This window comes from Fusarium musae, chromosome 2 (genome assembly GCF_019915245.1).
Source record: "Fusarium musae strain F31 chromosome 2, whole genome shotgun sequence".
Taxonomy (NCBI): Eukaryota; Fungi; Ascomycota; class Sordariomycetes; order Hypocreales; family Nectriaceae; genus Fusarium; species Fusarium musae.
The window spans coordinates 2,109,277-2,126,952 of record NC_058388.1 but is presented as its reverse complement, the minus strand read 5'-3'; the positions used below and the strand labels follow the sequence as shown (position 1 = coordinate 2,126,952).

The window sequence follows — 17,676 nt, the reverse complement described above, 5'->3', positions numbered from 1 at the left end:
AAGAGTAATAATAGGGGAACGATTTAGTGTTGAGGATAAGTACTTAAGTTAGGGAGAATGCGAAATGATAGATCAGAGTTGCAATAAGCCTTGGGCCACGGAACACAATATTTATTTGCACTTCCTAGGAGGTGCCTTAACGTTAATCCATCTGTGATCCGACCTTCGGCAGCCACGATCTACTAGGTTGAAATTGAAGGACAGCAAGTCACATTCACAAACACGAAGCGACTTTCTCTTTCAGCCACATTTTCCAAATAAGGTACCTACCTATTAAGCACCTACCTCCTTGGGTACCTAGGTAGGTACCTTGCCTTGCATGTGCCTACAAGTGGAAGCATCAAGTCACCAAACCACAGCAGATCTCACCCGTATCAAGGCAAATATGAGAAAAAGTGAGATCATTAAGCCGGGAATGCTTGGCTTCGGTACTAAGGTAGATAGTGCCAAGGCATTTCGTTGAATAGGTATGTAGAAAAAGTGAGAATATACAAGGTAGCAAGCAGCAGATAGTGGGAAGTGAAAGTTTTATTACAAAGTTACCACAATCTCTCGCAACATTCATCACAGCCAGCATAAGCCGGCTACAGACCTATTATGGGTGAAGTGGCTTCGCGGACTGATTCGATCTAGCAAACGGCCTGTACTGGATCCGCAATGCCTTTATCTCTTTACAGAAGTCCAAAGCTTGGTATAGAATAACCTTTCTACAAGATAGTATAAGTCTTATAGTAGAACAAAGCTGGGTTGCTGTAATGAATATTGCGAGAGATTATGGTAGGGTAACAGGGTTTAAGACTCTACCTAACCTAACTAATAATCAGCTGGAGATTTATACCTTAAGCTACTCTGCACTAGGCTGCGTATAAACAAATCTGGGAACAGAATCCGATATCTATAGTTAGTCTCTCTTCCCATTTACTCAACCTCATAAAACAAGACCAAATATCATCGATTTACAAAGTACTACTAGTCTAGGTAAGGTAAGCTGCCTAACTACCTACCTAGTACGTTAAGTAGGTAATAGGTGCTTACTGTAATTAGCTGTCTGACATTATCACCCTCGGGAGGAAAGAAAACTCAGGAGCTTGACCCTAAGTAATAAAAATATTTAGGCAAATCTAGCCTAAGTTTAGGGTACTCTTTACTAAGTTTATTTTGACACCTTATATCAAGGTATAATATTTTCTTGCTCCCTGTGGTCACGTCCTCCCTCACCGGTTTACTCAGCACCTTGAACTAGACCAGCCTGCAGAACATGCCGCCCTAAAACGAGGAAATATCGAACGATTCCTCACCCTTCATGGGCTGTTTTACTGCCGAGTGCTCCGTGCAGTACGCACCGCCCAGCCCGGTCTGCCAGCACAAAGCGATTCAATGCTACGATAATCGATTTTTACCATGCCATTTCCCGCTTTTTTTTTGGGGGCATTTTCCCTCTTGTCCCATCGCTGATCAATGAAATGCAGTGCTACGCTTGGAATGCGGCAGTTCGACCACTCTCACGGTTTCACGAGGTGTCAGTGCTCGATTGCTTTCCAAATGAGTAACACTTCTGAACTATGTTTTTCTCCGCAGGCACAGAATTAAGAAATGGATGTCCAGACGAAATATCTTCATTTATGTCGATTTTATATAGTACACGCTCAGCCCGCGTACGACTGCCTACCGGGTCCACTACCAGGTAGACCTACATTGATGTCCTAGTAAAAGCCGACAATGAACCCAAATATACCATGCTAGAAAAAGGTATCATCGATGTATGTATGCCATGAGAAACAGATAAAAATGTAGATGCTCTTGACTCCAGTGTGTAAGTTCGTTGTGGACCATCACCCGCCGTGTTATTGCGCCTTTCCCTGAAAAAGAAACCATGTACAAATGTGCCATAGTTGGAGTTGTGTTATGTCGTCGGGATGTAGATGCTTCCTTGTCGTCATTAGTGAGGTTCCTCGCACCGCCCCTCGGAAGAGGGCTGATTGTTGAGATGTTGAGTGGGGGAATAATTCTTATGAGGTTTCACTCAAGTTATTGTTTCGGCTGCCTGAGCCAGTCCCTGTGCCATGGTGAACAACCTCTGAAGCACCATCCCCTGTGTATTCGATTTCGTCCTCATCGTCGTACAGCTCATCATCTTCCACTTCGTAGTATTCGTCGTCTTCAGCCAAGTCCTCGGCTTCGTCCATCTCGTCGTACTGCTCTGGCTCTGGCTCATCCAGGTCACTCTCGCTGTCATTGTCGCTTTCATCAAAGTTGAGTACACCCATTATAGGAACTTCAATCTTCTTGTACTGGCTCTTTATAAGGTTGTCGGCCATCTCGAATAGCTTGGTGTCCTTGTCCGGCTGCGTCTCACGATCCATGGAGAACTCGGCCTCTTCGCGGTCGGCAAGCTGAACGTTGAGGGGCTCGTTGGGTGACTCAGATCCTTCGGGGATCTGCTTAACCCAGCGACGAACGACCTCAGTCCGTGCGATTTTATTCTGGTCTGTCCTGCGTCTCAAGCCGGATCTGAAATGGCGCTTCTCCCTTCTTCGCCTGCGCTGGATGCGATCTCTCACATACCAAGCGACAACCAACATAGACGCCTGCATCATATCTTGACACTTTTGTCTATGCATGTTGGCCCAAGCCTGGCATCGTTGCTGTTGGTAGTTGGCAACAGCCTGACACCTCTGCTGGTAATAAGCAGCGATACGAGAAACCATGGCGAGATACTTTGGATCGAGATTGGCACCGGCGATGCTGGGAAGTTCGGGGGTTGTTGACTCGCTGGACTGAGGAGTGCTACTGGAGCTAGGCCCAGAACTGCGGTTTGGCGACGAGGACATTCTAGGTTGTGAAGTCGGAGGGGGAGGAGGAGCCATCATCGTGGGAGTGTTGAGGCCTGCCAGGCCACTGAAGGGTTCTTGCATCGATGCCTTTCGTTTTAGGTTGTTCTGTAAAGGCCTTTGGGCAGGAAGTTTAGGAAAGGAGTGGATCTCCGGTGGGGGGGTCACCGGTGTAAAGGGGTTAACAGACGACATCATAGCCGCCATAAGGCGTTCTTCGCAGAGTGAGGTTTAGGGAGAATATATATATGGATGCTGAGTGGTGATCCAGGTAAGGGACTGTGTGCTGGGATTAAATGGCGCTGCGGAGTGGGATATACGACTATGCAGGGGTTGTGTTCCTCTTTTATCTTTTGAGCCGATTTGAATGTTTATATCGTGTTGTTTGAGGAGTTTTATCGTGCGGTTGCTGTCAGGGTGGCCGTTGGTGTTGAGTTTCAAGGGCGTGTAAGTGGTAGTATGGAGAATTGTATCAGATCAGTTGAGCAAGACACAGGGTCGATAGCTGAGTTCTATCTCTGTATATAAGTGAATGAGCACAATAACGATGCATAAGCGTAGGGCATTGTGTTTGGCCAGCGAACGCGCGCAAAAGGGGATATATAGCTAGGTCACAATCGACAGATGTGGTCGAGGGTTTGGCGCTTTCGGGCAGGGGGGTGCGGCGACGTCGTGTGGCAGCGGACCCAAAATGGGCTGAGGCTCTCTCGAGAATCGGCCCACGCCGACCCCGCGGGAAGATATGCTTATGCCATTGAATTTCCAGCAGCACATCTATCGCCCAGAAGTCGATACTGGCGCTGTGAATGGTTGGGTGGCAGCTCTGTCTGTGTTGATTCTGGTCATGTCAAACCTGGAACTGTCTTTCTATGGATGGCATGAGAAATACAGTGCACCCATTCAGCAAGTTGTGTCTGAATTCCAGTGTCTGTTTCTTCTGCATGGCTCACAGTTGAGCCTGGTACGGCACAGTTCAATGCCATGACCCAGATGACCGCTTGGAGGCCATCAAGGGGGTTCCCTGGCTCTCATGGAGACGGCCGTTCAATCTGATGCTGACTCTGGGCCTCTCATGTGTTGTCTTGGAGATATAGCATGTTGTTACTATGTGCTGTTCAGAGCTAGGTATGCTATGATGTCCCTCGCACTGATGGTGTTGTTTTCATCTCTCGTCGTTTCTTTCCTGCTCAATCCCATGCTATACTTCATAGACCCCATCTGATATGATTGCTTAAACCGGAAGTGGTGCTGTCTGGTTGTGACAAGGCTGGTTTTCGGACTTCGTTCCTTGGTTCGCTGAGTTGCTTGCCTTACCTGTTCAGTACACACAGCAGTTCATATGGAGATGGAGATGGATGGATCCCCATAGGCATGCGATGCGAGCTTGCCGACTGCTACTTTGGAGAGATTCCGTCATCAACTGTCCCCCTTCCCTTGTCCAAAAGAGGAGGACAGTCGCTTTACCGCCCAGCAGCATAGCGTGTGTGCACATTGGTTAGATTGAGACACATACATCGTCAGTCGGGGCTTGGGTTGGAGGGGTTGAGCTCCAGCTCCGGTAGCTTGGGCAGATTTGCAGGATGATGATGACGCTAACATGGGACCACGATTTTACGACGCATGGAGTAGTTGATAAGTCCCAAGTCCCCACTGGCCTGTCACCGTATTAGTTCCCGAAACCACTCCGCACTGTATAATCTCTGCGTGCCGAGGATTTAGCTGTTTCGATGGAAGTTCTAGGTACGAAGGTAGATAGCTTACTCCGTACCTAATTCATTAATCTCGAGATATCACCCAGGAAATGGTGTCACGAAATCTCTTGACGTAGCATTGATTTATGGCACCACATATCCTTCCACTTCCCACATCAAGCTCCAGGCGGGAACTCTATTTCCTGCATCCATACCGGCAGGTCTGTTCCCAGGCATGATCGATTGCTTTAGAGGGAGCCAGGCCCTGTAGATCTCGGAAAAGCCGCGAATCGCCATGCATTAGCTACTGTCGTTCGAGGGCCATGACTCTCGACTGTTTACTCACACGTTGTTCGCGAAGACCCGGGTCCCTCTCGTTGGTCAAACGCCTCCATGGTCAGATTGCTTCCGTTTCATGGCTACATGTGCTGTTCGCTTGTGGGCTCTGGCGCTGTCCATCTCCGTAAAATCTCTGGAGTACCTTGTCATAAAGTCCCTGGATCATCCATCAGGATCGGAATTATAAGCCAAGGGGTCCTACTATTACCGAACGTTCCCTTTCTTCCCCATTCGTTACCACTTGAAGATGAGGAGATTTTGTGGTTGCCGACCTTACCAGTAAAACGAATTGTCGAGAACTGTGTCCTAATAAACAAGATGACTGGTGGCTATGATAGTCCGCTGTTGTGTTTCTATGCTCGCCAATGCAGATTTAGTCTCTCAGATGAAGCTGTTCCATTGACTCCTACTCCCGAGCTCGGGGCGATTGATGTTGATTTACTCCGCAGGTACCTACCAGTTAATCATCTTCTTTTCCTTCCCTTTTCTTCTTCACCGATGTATTCCATAACGCTCTTCCCCACATGGAAACAACCAGAATCTGATTGACTATAGAGGATTTAAAGCTTCTGTCTAGCTACCTACTACCTTACCAAGCGCAAGCTGTAACTCACCGCCGACCGATTGTGTTCTATTCTTGTGCCATATTAGCGAATCGCGTTGGTTCTATGATAAACTAATTTGCAATATATAGAGCCACTTTTCAATGCCCCATGCTCCTGTTTTCCTTGCTATTACTCCGTACACCTACGTAGGTACCTTAGTTTCGAGCATCTTGCACCAGCGGGGTTGTATGGGAATGCTTCCTCTTTTTCTTGTCGTCATATGAGCCCTGCATGATCCATCCGTTGATCACCATACCATTCCTTGTTCATCAGTGCTACCGTTTTACACGCCAGATCTTGCTTCTATTGTCGACAGCCTCGAGCCCACTAGCAAGCATTAATCAATCATACACACCTAGGCCTAGGTTGCTGGAGTGTTGATTGACCAAAGACCCCTCTTGAGCTGTTCTCAATTCAGAAACTGGCCTGCCCTTGCTTGATGGATACTTCAGACGGATATCTATTCGTTGCATAAACATCATCGCCACTGCAACAGCCCATCCCGTCTCCATGTTCCAGCCGTATGGTGCTCCCAGTGTTCGGCATCCGCCATCTGCGGCCCTTGGCATCACCTTCAGCTTCAACCTCCAGGTCTATCTCTGTGCCTGCCTCTGCCTCGGCCTCGACCTCAGCTTCTAGCTCTCTGCTCAAGGCAGCCCCATTTGTTATTTCTGACGCTGCAGCAACAGTAGCAGCTCCTCCACCTAAAGCTTCTGCCATTCCTCATGGGCACCACTCACTATACCATGGCTTGTCTATCCGCTCATTCCATCATGCGCCATCTCCCCACCGTCCTCTCCAAACCAGGGGTAAAAAGACCACCACCACCATAAAGCTCTCCGATTTGCCTCAGGGACTTATTCAACCGAAGCCAGCGTCTTCTCTACCAACGTCATCGTCAGTTTCATCTCCCCACGATGAGTCGACAGAAGCCTTGCCGCTCCCGCTGCCGCCATTACCCCAAGATCCTCCCGCGTATCCCACCGTGCTGCTTCAAGCCCGTCAGAATATGCTCAAGTTTGATAATTGTGTGTTGCTGACTCGGGTGGGCGGTTTCTACGAGCTCTACTTTGAGCACGCTGAGGAGTACGGGCCCCTGTTGAACATCAAGGTAGCTAACAAAAGGACAAATGCTGGCCTTGTCCCCATGGTATGTTTATTAATGCCCTCTACGTTGACGTTGTCTTCTTATCTTCCGGTCCAATGTCTCACCATCCTCATCCGTCTTATAGGCAGGTTTCCCCTTCTTCCAGCTCGATCGTTTCCTTAAAATCCTCGTTCAAGATCTCGGTCGCCATGTCGCGATCGCTGAGGAGTATCCAAACTCTCCCACAGCAAAAGTCAGATCAGGCGGGTTGATGCATGATCGTCGAGTTGCTCGTATCATTACCCCCGGAACTCTAATAGACGAGAATTTTATGGATCCATATGCCAACAACTACGTGATGGCGATTCATATTGACACAGGCATCAAAGCCACAAATACCGTCACTGATGTTAAGACCGTTATCGGCCGAGTGGCAGGCTCAGAAGGAGGACTAGCGGGCCATGAACCCGAATCAGACCACCCATCACCATCAGCTGTTGACGTTGGCGTTGGCCGACGTGCTGGACAGTCTCGGGGGTTCCAAGACACCATGTCACTCGGCCTAGCCTGGCTTGATCTCTCGACCGGCTACTTCTGCACCCAAGAAGCCAATCTTGCATCTTTACCAACGCTATTGTCCCGACTATGCCCGCGCGAGCTTCTCCTAGACCAGGCTCTGCAGTCTTGCCCTGACAATGGCCTATCCGACCTCCTCACTGAGGATCGCCACATCATCTCATACGCACCCTGCCCGCATGATTCTTTGCTGTTTCATCCGGAAAACTGGACGCCCATGCTAGAGTGTGCCCTAACTAAACATGAGGCATCCGCCTTCTCACCAGCTGAGGTACACGCTGCCGGCTTCCTTCTTGGTTATGTCAAGGATCGACTTCAAGGCATGAGTATGAAGTTGCAACCTCCGCTAAGAAACAAAGACATGCAGATCATGGCTGTTGATAAAAATAGCATGCGTGCTCTTGAGATCAAGCAAACCATTCGTGATGGTGTGTTCCGGGGTAGTTTGCTACATGCCATTCGTCGCACTGTTACTAAAAGCGGTGCTCGACTCCTCAACGAGTGGCTGAGTGCACCGTCCACGTCTCTTGAGCTCATCACTAGTAGACAAGACCTCGTCGCCCGCTTCATCGACGATGTAAACCTAAGTGACTCCGTAATCCTCTTGTTGCGTAGGAGTCACGACTCTCAGCGACTTGTTCAGAAATTCACACTTGGCCGTGGCGATGCTAATGACCTCCTCGATCTGGCCAGTACCATCGATGCGACCAGGGATGTCGTGAATCTCTTGAAGAATGCCAACGCTGCACCTCGCAAGTCAGAGCACCACTGCCTGACTTCATTGTTATCTCGAATCAGTCTCACGCAGCCCCTGAAACTTTCCCAGCGCATCAGAGATGCAATCGATGAAGAAGGTATTGTGTCACAGCATGACGCCCAAGAGTCCGAGGCCAGCCAGATGTTAGCCCTTGCTGAGATTGTCGTTAGCAACGAAGGTTCGCAGGACGATGCGGCATCTCTTCCTAAGGGCAAGCGAAAACGGCCCGTCAGTCTTCGGGATTATTACGCCGAAGAGAATGGAGCCTGGATCATGAGACCTGCTGCGAGCCCAAACTTGGCAAATCTTCACACTGATCTCGCGTCTTTGACAGAAGAGAAAGCGACACTCAACGAAACCCTCCGCCAAAGATTCAATGCTCCTAGTCTATCCCTCAAGTGGACACCCGGCCTTGGCCACATTGCACATATCAAGGGCAAAGACGCTCGAAATCTTGCTGATGTACAAGCTCTGTCCTCGAGTCGTTCCACACGATCTTTTCACATCTCCGAATGGACACTTCTCGGGCAGCGTATGGACCAAGTTCGTGCTCAGATTCGTGCTGAAGAACAAGCCGTGTTCTACACCCTTCGAGAACTTGTCGTCAAAAATCTTGTCAAGCTGCGCCGCAATGCCACCGTCCTTGATGAACTTGACATCACGACTTCCTTCGCTAAGTTGGCTCGCGAGCAGAACCTCGTCCGGCCCGTTCTGAACAACACGACTATTCATACCGTTATAGGCGGCAGACATCCCACTGTTGAGGGAGGCCTATATGAGCAGGGTCGAAGCTTTGTGAGGAACGACTGTCTGGTTGGATCGCCAACTGACGGCCGGATCTGGCTGATCACAGGTCCCAACATGGCCGGCAAAAGTACGTTTTTACGCCAGAATGCTCTCATCACGATCTTGGCCCAGATCGGCTGCTACGTGCCTGCATCATACGCAGAATTGGGGATTGTGGATGCTGTCTTTAGCCGAGTGGGCTCAGCTGACAACCTCTACCGCGATCAAAGCACATTCATGGTTGAGATGCTGGAAACAGCAACGATCCTCAAGCAGGCAACACCGCGGTCTTTCGTCATAATGGATGAAATCGGCCGGGGAACCACGCCAGAGGACGGCACAGCTGTCGCCTTCGCATGCCTGCATCACCTCGCGACCGTCAACCAATGCCGCACCCTTTTTGCGACACACTTCCACACTGTGGCTGACTTAGCTCAAGAAGAGGGATTGCGTTCAGCCGAGACAGGTGTAGTTCAGACATATTGCACCAATGTAGTCGAGGATGGCGAGGGAGGTTTCTTCTACAACCACAAACTTCAGAGAGGTATTAACCGACAGAGTCATGCACTGAAAGTCGCAAGGCTTGCTGGGCTACCGGATCGAGCTATTGAGGTAGCCAAACGTGCCTTGAAGCAAGATGACTTCATATAGGTGACTTCTGGTATGTACTGACGACAACCAAAGTCGCGCCTCTGAGGGGCGGCAAGCACGGCCAATAATAAAGATTAAAATAAAAGACTTGATGATGTTTTCTTGCAAACTCATGGGATAATGGATAATAAGACAAACTACAAGGCGTGAGAATGCAATGGACAGATAGAATTATTCGATATTGGTTCATCTCCAAACTCAAATCCGTGCCTGGAACATGCAACAAGAGTTCTAGACTTCCATTTAGGATAGAAAGATTAACTAGAAGTGCGAGCTTTCTCTTAGTACATATGATTAGGTATTACCATTCTTCTCATATCCTACAGTTTAGCTCGGCTATTAAATTCGTTTGGTAAACATGCACGGACATCACACTGAGGAAGCTTGAGAACAATCGAGGGCGAGGAGACCTGTATAATTTGACCATTAGCTTTGATACTTTCAAAAGACAGCATGTCAAAATAACATGATTGTAATGGGTGTCCGTCATAGGGTGGTGATGTGTGTGTCATCAGGAGATTCAGGGTTAAAAAGCTCTTGAACAATTTATATAATCATCCGGAAATGTAAAAAGGAAAAAGGAAAAAAAAAGAAGAATGTTTGATGTTTGTCTGACTAACCTTTTTGAATATCGCACTCTATCAGCAGAGCTGCATTAGTCGGTTTGGTAAAAGTTTTCACTCGCATGTTGATCCTAAAACTTGATTCGTAACCGTCGCGACAGATTCAATTGTCCAGCAGACGATCTATGTGCCCCTTTTTTAAGATACATAAGTCGTAAACCCAGCCAAAGTCCTGGAAGGCAGTCGTACATCCGGTAGGTGTGACTACATTTAGTCGCTGCAGATTTGTTAGTCACATTAACAAGGTATTGAGAGGGGTTCACATACAAAAGACCGCCGAAGCCCTCCTCGTCCTCATCCTCCTCCTCGGACTCGTCCTTCTTCTCAGTCTCAGCAGGGGCGGCAGCGCCACCGGAAGCGGCAGCGGCAGGAGCGGCGGAAGCATAAGCGTCGGGGTTGGCAATGCGGTCCTTCAGCTCCTCGATCTCGGGCCATGTGATCTCGGTGGAGATCGCAACAGCAAGAACCTTCTTGTAGCTGTTGACAACCGAGTGCAGAACAGATGGCAAAGTGGGGAAGTTCAATGCCAGAGAGATGGTGGCAATGGTGGTGATAGCCTGAGACAGAGTCTTGAGGAGCTGCTCCTCACCGACATCGAGGACGCTGGGAGGGAAAGACTGTCCCTGGTCGTAGACCTGAGAGATACCCATGCCGTAGGTGAAAGGAGAGATGTTAAGCATGTTGAGGAGCGTGGCCTCGGAGGGACCGACCTTGGAGCCGGCCTCAACGAGCTTGAGATCAGTGGTGATTTCAATGGTACCACGGGCAATCTTGGTGGGGACACCGAGGGCCTGGAAGAAAGAGGTCTTGCCAGGTTCCATACCAGTGTTTCCAGCAGGAACCCAGACATCGGCGGGGGCGAGAGCACCGGCACGAGCAGGAGCAGCAACCTTGTTGGCGAGGATGATGTCACGGACCTCCTTAAGGTCGTCGTTGGTGAAGACGAAACCAACGTTGCCCTTGACGTGGGGGAGGAGACGCTCGTACTCGGGGGAGTCGGGGATGAAGGTCTTCAAGGCTCGGCGAACCTGGAAATATTGTTAGCAACCGGAGGGTGTCTTCTTCCTCGAAAAAAGGGACGCACCATGGTGTTCTTGCCCATGAGGACGACACCCTTGCTTCGGAGAGCCTGTCGGATCTCGTGCATCTGCTGGGAGCTGACATTGTCAACCTCAACGATGAAGATGGAGTTGTAGGCCTCGAGCAAGCCCTTGAGCTTGTCGAAATAGTTGGCCTTGTTCTCAGACTTACCCCCCATATCTTCTTATTTTTCTGAAGGCAGGAGTATTTAAGGGCAAGGGGTATCGTAAAATGAAATTGAAGGTTGATGAAGATGTTGATGAAAACGAGAAAACTCTTTTGGCAGTTTCGGAAAATGTGATGTGAATTCGCTTAGGGCATGGAGACGCTAGTCTTCTTTTGGCAGCCTAGGTGGCTTAGGTGGGGAACTAAGCATAGGTACATTCTCGATGTATCTTTTCTATCACGTCCATGAAAGTGGAACTTGATCTGTAGAAGAGTCTGATTTGAGCTGTCACCGAGCAACTGCTCCTGTATCAAATCAAATCTCATCGATTTGGTAATCAATATTCGATCAACTAACAGGGGTTCAGGCGTCATGAGATTCCCCTTCAACGTTGTCCACGTCAGTGGAAATGTTCTCTTTGCTGCTCGAGGAGGCAAGATTCATTCTTTTAGCCTTGAGGATGGATCTCACATCTCGACGTGGAAACATCCAGATGTTGACAGAGTAGACGCGGCAGTTAAGGCGATCTCAGATGGCATCTTAACTGAGAAGCCCGTGACAAAGACTCATACCGCCGAGGAAGAAGATGGGGGTGGACCGCCAGCTAAGAGGCAAAGAACTGAAGAGCCAAAAGATGAGGCAGCTCCAACCAAGCCAGAAGGCCAAGAGGATACTCAAATCTCGGAGGAAACGAAAAGCAAGGGAAAAAAGAAGGGTGGAAAGAAGAGCAAGAACAGACAAAACCAGCAACGAGCAAAGGATCACAACATCTCACGCGTGCCCGATCGCCCAGTCATTACGCATCTGACAAGTACTCTTGATGGCTCCTGTATCTTGGCTATCACTGGACATGACAAGGCCATCTGGGTCTTTGAGAATGACGGGAAGGGCTCCATCAACCAAATCAGCAAACGGTAAGCTCGTATAGAAAAAAAAGCCCAGCCCGTATACTAATTCTAGGCCAGAACTCTTCCCAAACGCCCTAGTGATGTCGTTATCGGACAAGACTCTCAGGTTCTTGTCGCTGATAAATTTGGAGACGTTTACTCTCTACCTCTCCTCTACGATCCTACTCTCCAAACAGCTTCAACCCCTGCCCCCGCCAAACCGGCCTATAAACCATCTGCCAATACTACAACCGTTCACTCGAAGCGCAACCTGCGAGCTCTTCAAGAGCAGCAAAGACAGATGGAGCTTTCTTCACGGACCAAAAACGACAGCAATTCTAAAGCCGAAGGTCCAGACTTTGAGATTACTCTATTGCTTGGCCATGTTTCTATGCTTACTGCACTCGTGATCGGCGAGAGTGAGGGTCGGCGATACATTCTTACTGCCGACCGTGATGAACATATTCGGGTTTCAAGATACTTTCCTCAGTCATATGTCATCGAGGGTTTCTGCTTCGGTCACACAGAGTTCATCAGCTCCATGGTCATTCCAGCCTCGCGTGGTAATGTTCTGGTGTCGGGTGGTGGTGATGAGGACTTGTTCGTCTGGGATTGGAAATCAAACAAGCTCCTCTCCAAAATCAGCATCTTGTCTCTAGCTCAAAATATATTGCCCGAGATTACAAAGGTAGCTGTGTCTGGGCTTTACAGCCTGGTATATCCACACGATGGCTCGGATCTTGTTTATATTCTTGCCATATGTCAGGAGTAAGTGTGTTATCCATTGATGCCCTATAACGCAACTCACATTGATTAGTATTTCGGCAATCTTTTCATGGCAACTCACCAAAAATCACGCCCTTAATCACCCAGCTATTATCCAGCTTCCCGGCAAGCCCCTCAGCCTCTCTATCAAGCCCGCCAAGGGCAATGAAACACCCAAGATTGTCGCTGCTCTGGACCCCAGCGATTCTACGCAAGCAAGAAGCCTGGCTGTCTACTCACTCACTATGACTGACGAGAAGCTCGCCACAAGTACCATAGCTTCGGTGGATGGCGACGATATCGAAAGCACTGAACTTGATGTCGATGAGAAAACCGTGAGGAGTCTTTTATATAACACTGAATCTCTAAGAAAACAAGCCACGGAACGGGAAGAAGAAAGGGGTGAGGAGCAGGTGCCCGAAGACCAAATGATGGAAGAGGCTGGGCCTGCTGAGGAGCAATAGGGATGTACTAAAAGTAATAGAAAAAGAAATTATTTTTGCAGTACCGCAATGGAAAAGGGTCATTTCCACAACCCTACAAAGACGAGTTTGTCACCAAGGCAGATACCCCTAGGCTAGATACTTAGTTGAGTATCTAGTAGACAGTGAAAGAGGCAATGTGCTCGGCACTTAGCAACTTGGACATAGGTATCTTGCGAGGATGTGGGCCATGCCTCAAAAGCAAGAAAACATCAGACCTTAGTATAAGGCATTAAAACAAACTTAGTAGAGCTGCCCTAAGTCTATAATAAACTTATCCTAAACTTATGCTCAGTTGCCCAAGCCTTTTGTCACCTAAGATCAAGGTCCTGAGTTTGCTTCCTTAGCCTAGCCAGGTATCCTTTTGAAGCTTTGGCGGTTCCTCGGTCCACCTCCCTTATCACTTATGCTTTACTGGTAAATGTTGCCAACCGATATTAGAATAACAAACAAATCATCATGTTCATGGTCTACGTCTGCTACTACCAAATTCATTTGAATCGTCTATGTCCTCAAAACGCCAGCCAAGCCTGATCGAAAGCCCCTCCCTCCACCTTCACTGACCCCTCAAACGAGATCGTTCGAAGTTCAACTCAGGTGCCCACTCAACTGCACCTTGTCCCCAGTACCATCCTCGCTCACAATTCCCAGTAGACCATATCCTCTGCTAATTTTGGTATCATTGAACGATTAAGCGACGTCGTCGACAAGGACTGACGTCCACCCTCAGCTGCACTGTCTTTGACCAAGACTGTGGATGTGCGAAATGCCCTAGTCGCGCATGCAACTGACGCAGTTATGGCACTCGCCGTGTGTGTTTATTGCACCGCTCTTTTCCGACTGGTTTACTGCGAGGCGCACTGCACACGCTCACCGCCAGGATGACCATCCTCGTCGTCTTCGTCCATCATACCATCGGAGTTGCCAAACACTCTGTTCTGAGTTGTGTTATCCAGATCCTCGAGACTGGCGGGTTCGGACATGGCATCGCCGGGAGGTGCGTTCTGCGTGGCGGGTGGGAGAACTTTGCGGAGGGTCTCGAAAACTTCGGGGTCATCGGTCCAGTTCTTCTCGGGGAACTTCACGTTGAACTTGATGTACATATTGCCAAAGTCGTGATGCCTGGGAGAGGGCATACCTTGGCCGCGAACCATCTTGACGGCGTCTAAAACAGTTAGCTTACGGTTGTTGAACGCATCATAGTGGAAACATACCTTGAGAAATAGCCTCGCCAGGAAGAATATCAATGGCAAGCCATCGGTCGTCGAGGTGCTCAATGTAGATTGTGCCACCAGCCAGAGCTGTGACAAGCTCAATGTCGCAGTTGTAGAGGAGGTCGTCATCCCGGCGAGTGAAGCGGGCATGGGGCTTCTGCTCAATCTCGAAAACGACGTCGCCAGCCTGGACACCGGGCGCTTGATCACCCTCACCTCGGAACTCAACCTTGGTGCCGCTGCGTACGCCCTTGTCAACGTGAACGTGGAGGACCTTGCGGTCGACGGTGGTCTTCTTTCCGTTGCACTGCTTGCAGCGATCCTTCTCTTTGATGATCTCACCCTCTCCGTTGCAGTCGGGGCAGACAGTCTGGAAGCGCTGGATCATGGGGCCCATTTGGCGCATCATTGTCTTCATGCCGTGGCCGTCACAGCCAGTGCATCGCTTGACAGCACCCTCCTTACCGCCGAGACCCTCACACTTGGGGCAGATGATCGACCGTTGCAGAGCGAGCTTAGAGATCTTACCTCGGTAGATATCCTCCAAGCTAACTTTGTGAGTGTGGTGAATGGTACGGGCCTTGGGGGGCCCACGGTTCATACCACCACCGCCGAACATGCCGCCCATGCCGCCGAATCCTCCACCTCCGAAGAATTGAGCAAAAAGGTCCTCGGCGGCCATTCCACCACCGCCGGCACCTCCCTCGAGGCCGGCCTCACCATACTGGTCGTAGATCTGTCGCTTCTGAGAGTCGGAAAGAATTTCGTAGGCGTGAGATATTTCCTTGAACTTCTCTTCGGCGTCGGGGTTGTGTGCGTTCTTGTCTGTGTTGCATTAGACATGTTGAATTGAGTAGAGTGTCTTGGAATACATACCAGGGTGGTACTTGAGGGCTCCCACCTTGTAAGCCTTCTTCAGTTCCTGCTCAGTAGCAGTAGGAGCAACCTGTAATGTGGTTTAGCAGTTGTTCGAAGTTTGTTTGGGGATCGATAAAACATACGCCCAAGGTATCGTAATACTTGGTTTCCTTGACCATCGTGTCGGTTGTTCGAGTTGTGTTTGTTACCCTAGGGTCCAAGATAACAGGGGAGGCGAGGACTATTGTTTAATATTAGTAAGGCCCGGACAAAGCAAACAAAGACGCAGATTTTCACGCGCGCAACAACGATATGATGTGCAAAGAAGATCAACTATGACAACATCGTACACGGAGGATCTGGCACAGGGAGAAGACAGTGCTTTTATATGCGTACCTTGTTCGCCAAAAGGTGTATGTATGTCGAGTCTCCCGACGGACGGCGGGGCTGCGCTGCGGCGAGTTTGAACGGGCTTTGGTCTCTAAAATTCGATTCGAATAATAAGTGGAGGGGGGGGAAAGGCGATCGATAAGAGCGCTGAAATTCGCAAATGTCAAAACAGAGGGGTGTTTATTCCCACTGAGAAGAAGAGAGAGAAAAGTGTCTCAAACAAAAACGTGAGTCAAACGTCAAGTTCAAATCAAGTCAAGATTAGGCGCTGAGACTTGAATTTGGATTGAGCGGACGGGTTTTGAGATGGAAGAAGGGCAGGCTGCAGCACAGTCGCGCCTCATGGAATTGTGTGGAAGAATGTAGATTCTGTGGCGGTGCTGATAATGCATGACCTGTGTCTTAGTGCATCGCAGTAGTACCTAACCACAACCACACTGGCGGGCGGGCTATAGGAGTCAGGTCTCGGCTGAAGGTTGTGACGCGGCAAAAAAAAAAAAAAAAAAAGGGCGGAAAACCTGTTGAAAGCCAACCCAAATTTTCATTTCCATTTTTCTATATCTTTCCGCAACTTCTTCTAGAGAGTCTTCGGATTTTCCAGGGGCTTCTACACACGGGCTCCAAAGCCCATCCTGCCATCCTAGGGCCACACTGCAGCATCCGGTACCAGTAACTAAGGTACCTTACTTACTTACCTACGGACGGGCTGCTTACACCCGTAACACCGAACAAACACACACGCCCCCATCCGTTGCCTCAGCAGGTGTCATACAAGCCTGCCCAGGCTGTGTAGGTACCTCACTAACAGACCTCCCTGCAAGGCGTCCCCAGAACCCCTCCAAAAGGCCCCTGGGGCCCTTCCTGCAGTGGCCAAAAGTTCTTCGATTTTTTTCTCTCCAGCCGCAGGGTCCGATTTAGGACCCCACAACCCGACCCCGATGCTCCTGTCCGGGCATGCAGCGTGTTGCACTGATTCGCTCACTCTTCGCCTCTTCAAAAAAGCCTGCGACATCCCCTGTCACCGCGGAAGCTTAGAATACCTGACTCGGAGGGCGCAATGACAGTTTACGGTTTGATGCCGTTATACTCCGGATTCTCTGACTATATTGTTCCAACAGATGTATCTATAAATGGTCAGCATGGACTTAAAAAGTCGCGTGCTTTGCCTAGAGCCTGGAAACTTCCACCATCCTCTCTCAATCAACGGGGGTCCCCGAACTACACATGTATTGTTTGTTGTACTATAAACAAACCCTGTGTCCTACCTCCCTGACCATGCAGGATCGAGTAATGAGATTACACAGAACATTGACATGTGAGATAATCGCCAGGCTTCTCTCGGGCGATGAAACAGTCCATGGTATTCCACGAGTCTCCAGTTTCGTCTTTCAAGCAACGTCAGTTTTGACGCAAGTACTACTTTCGTACTGTAAACTTTTCCGATCTGGTTTTATGAAAGATCGGGGGATACACTCTGACCCTTCAGAAAGCAGAAAACCTTCGACCCAGAAGTATGAAAGTTGCTTTGCCTTCCCTAAGTTAGGCTAGGGGAGGAAGCAAAACTCAGGACCTGAAGCCTAAGTGATAAAATATTTAGGTAACTTAGGTAGCTAACTTGGATAAATGTAGGATAGGTTTAGGGTACCATTTGTAGACTTTATTTTATCACCCTAAACTTATGTCTTGTGTTTTCTTGCTCCCCGGCTCCCTAAGGTTAGTGTTCCTTAGAGTACCTACACAGAGCCTCATGGAACGATAGAATCAGTAAAGTGATTAATGTGATTGGTCAATAAACAGCAGTAAGGAATTGGAAGTCTAAAAGTGGGACCTCTTGCTTAACTCACAACTTCAACTATGTGTTTGTGTAATGAAGCGTCAATCAATCTTG

The 17,676-nt window shown here is 49.1% G+C and overlaps 5 protein-coding genes across 5 annotated transcripts; 2 read left to right on the top strand and 3 right to left on the bottom strand.

Moving 5' to 3' along the window:
- Positions 1-2,009: 2,009 nt before the first annotated feature.
- Positions 2,010-3,038, bottom strand: J7337_002592 (uncharacterized protein; the record flags this gene model as incomplete). Its single annotated transcript, XM_044820319.1, has 1 exon — positions 2,010-3,038. The coding sequence occupies one exon, from the start codon at positions 3,036-3,038 to the stop codon at positions 2,010-2,012; it is 1,029 nt and encodes a 342-aa protein (XP_044684619.1).
- A 3,437-nt stretch (positions 3,039-6,475) lies between these two features.
- Positions 6,476-9,323, top strand: J7337_002591 (uncharacterized protein; the record flags this gene model as incomplete). Its single annotated transcript, XM_044820318.1, has 2 exons — positions 6,476-6,616; positions 6,699-9,323. The coding sequence occupies 2 exons, from the start codon at positions 6,476-6,478 to the stop codon at positions 9,321-9,323; spliced, it is 2,766 nt and encodes a 921-aa protein (XP_044684618.1).
- An 833-nt stretch (positions 9,324-10,156) lies between these two features.
- J7337_002590 (uncharacterized protein) lies at positions 10,157-11,204 on the bottom strand (the record flags this gene model as incomplete). The annotated part of the gene is made up of 3 exons (XM_044820317.1): positions 10,157-10,163; positions 10,214-10,974; positions 11,031-11,204. 3 exons carry the CDS (start codon positions 11,202-11,204, stop codon positions 10,157-10,159), a joined length of 942 nt encoding a protein of 313 aa, XP_044684617.1.
- A 360-nt stretch (positions 11,205-11,564) lies between these two features.
- J7337_002589 (uncharacterized protein) lies at positions 11,565-13,308 on the top strand (the record flags this gene model as incomplete). Its single annotated transcript, XM_044820316.1, has 3 exons — positions 11,565-12,106; positions 12,158-12,847; positions 12,897-13,308. The coding sequence occupies 3 exons, from the start codon at positions 11,565-11,567 to the stop codon at positions 13,306-13,308; spliced, it is 1,644 nt and encodes a 547-aa protein (XP_044684616.1).
- Positions 13,309-14,171: 863 nt separating this feature from the next.
- Positions 14,172-15,577, bottom strand: J7337_002588 (uncharacterized protein; the record flags this gene model as incomplete). The annotated part of the gene is made up of 4 exons (XM_044820315.1): positions 14,172-14,491; positions 14,541-15,365; positions 15,417-15,486; positions 15,542-15,577. 4 exons carry the CDS (start codon positions 15,575-15,577, stop codon positions 14,172-14,174), a joined length of 1,251 nt encoding a protein of 416 aa, XP_044684615.1.
- Between the last annotated feature and the right edge of the window lie 2,099 nt (positions 15,578-17,676).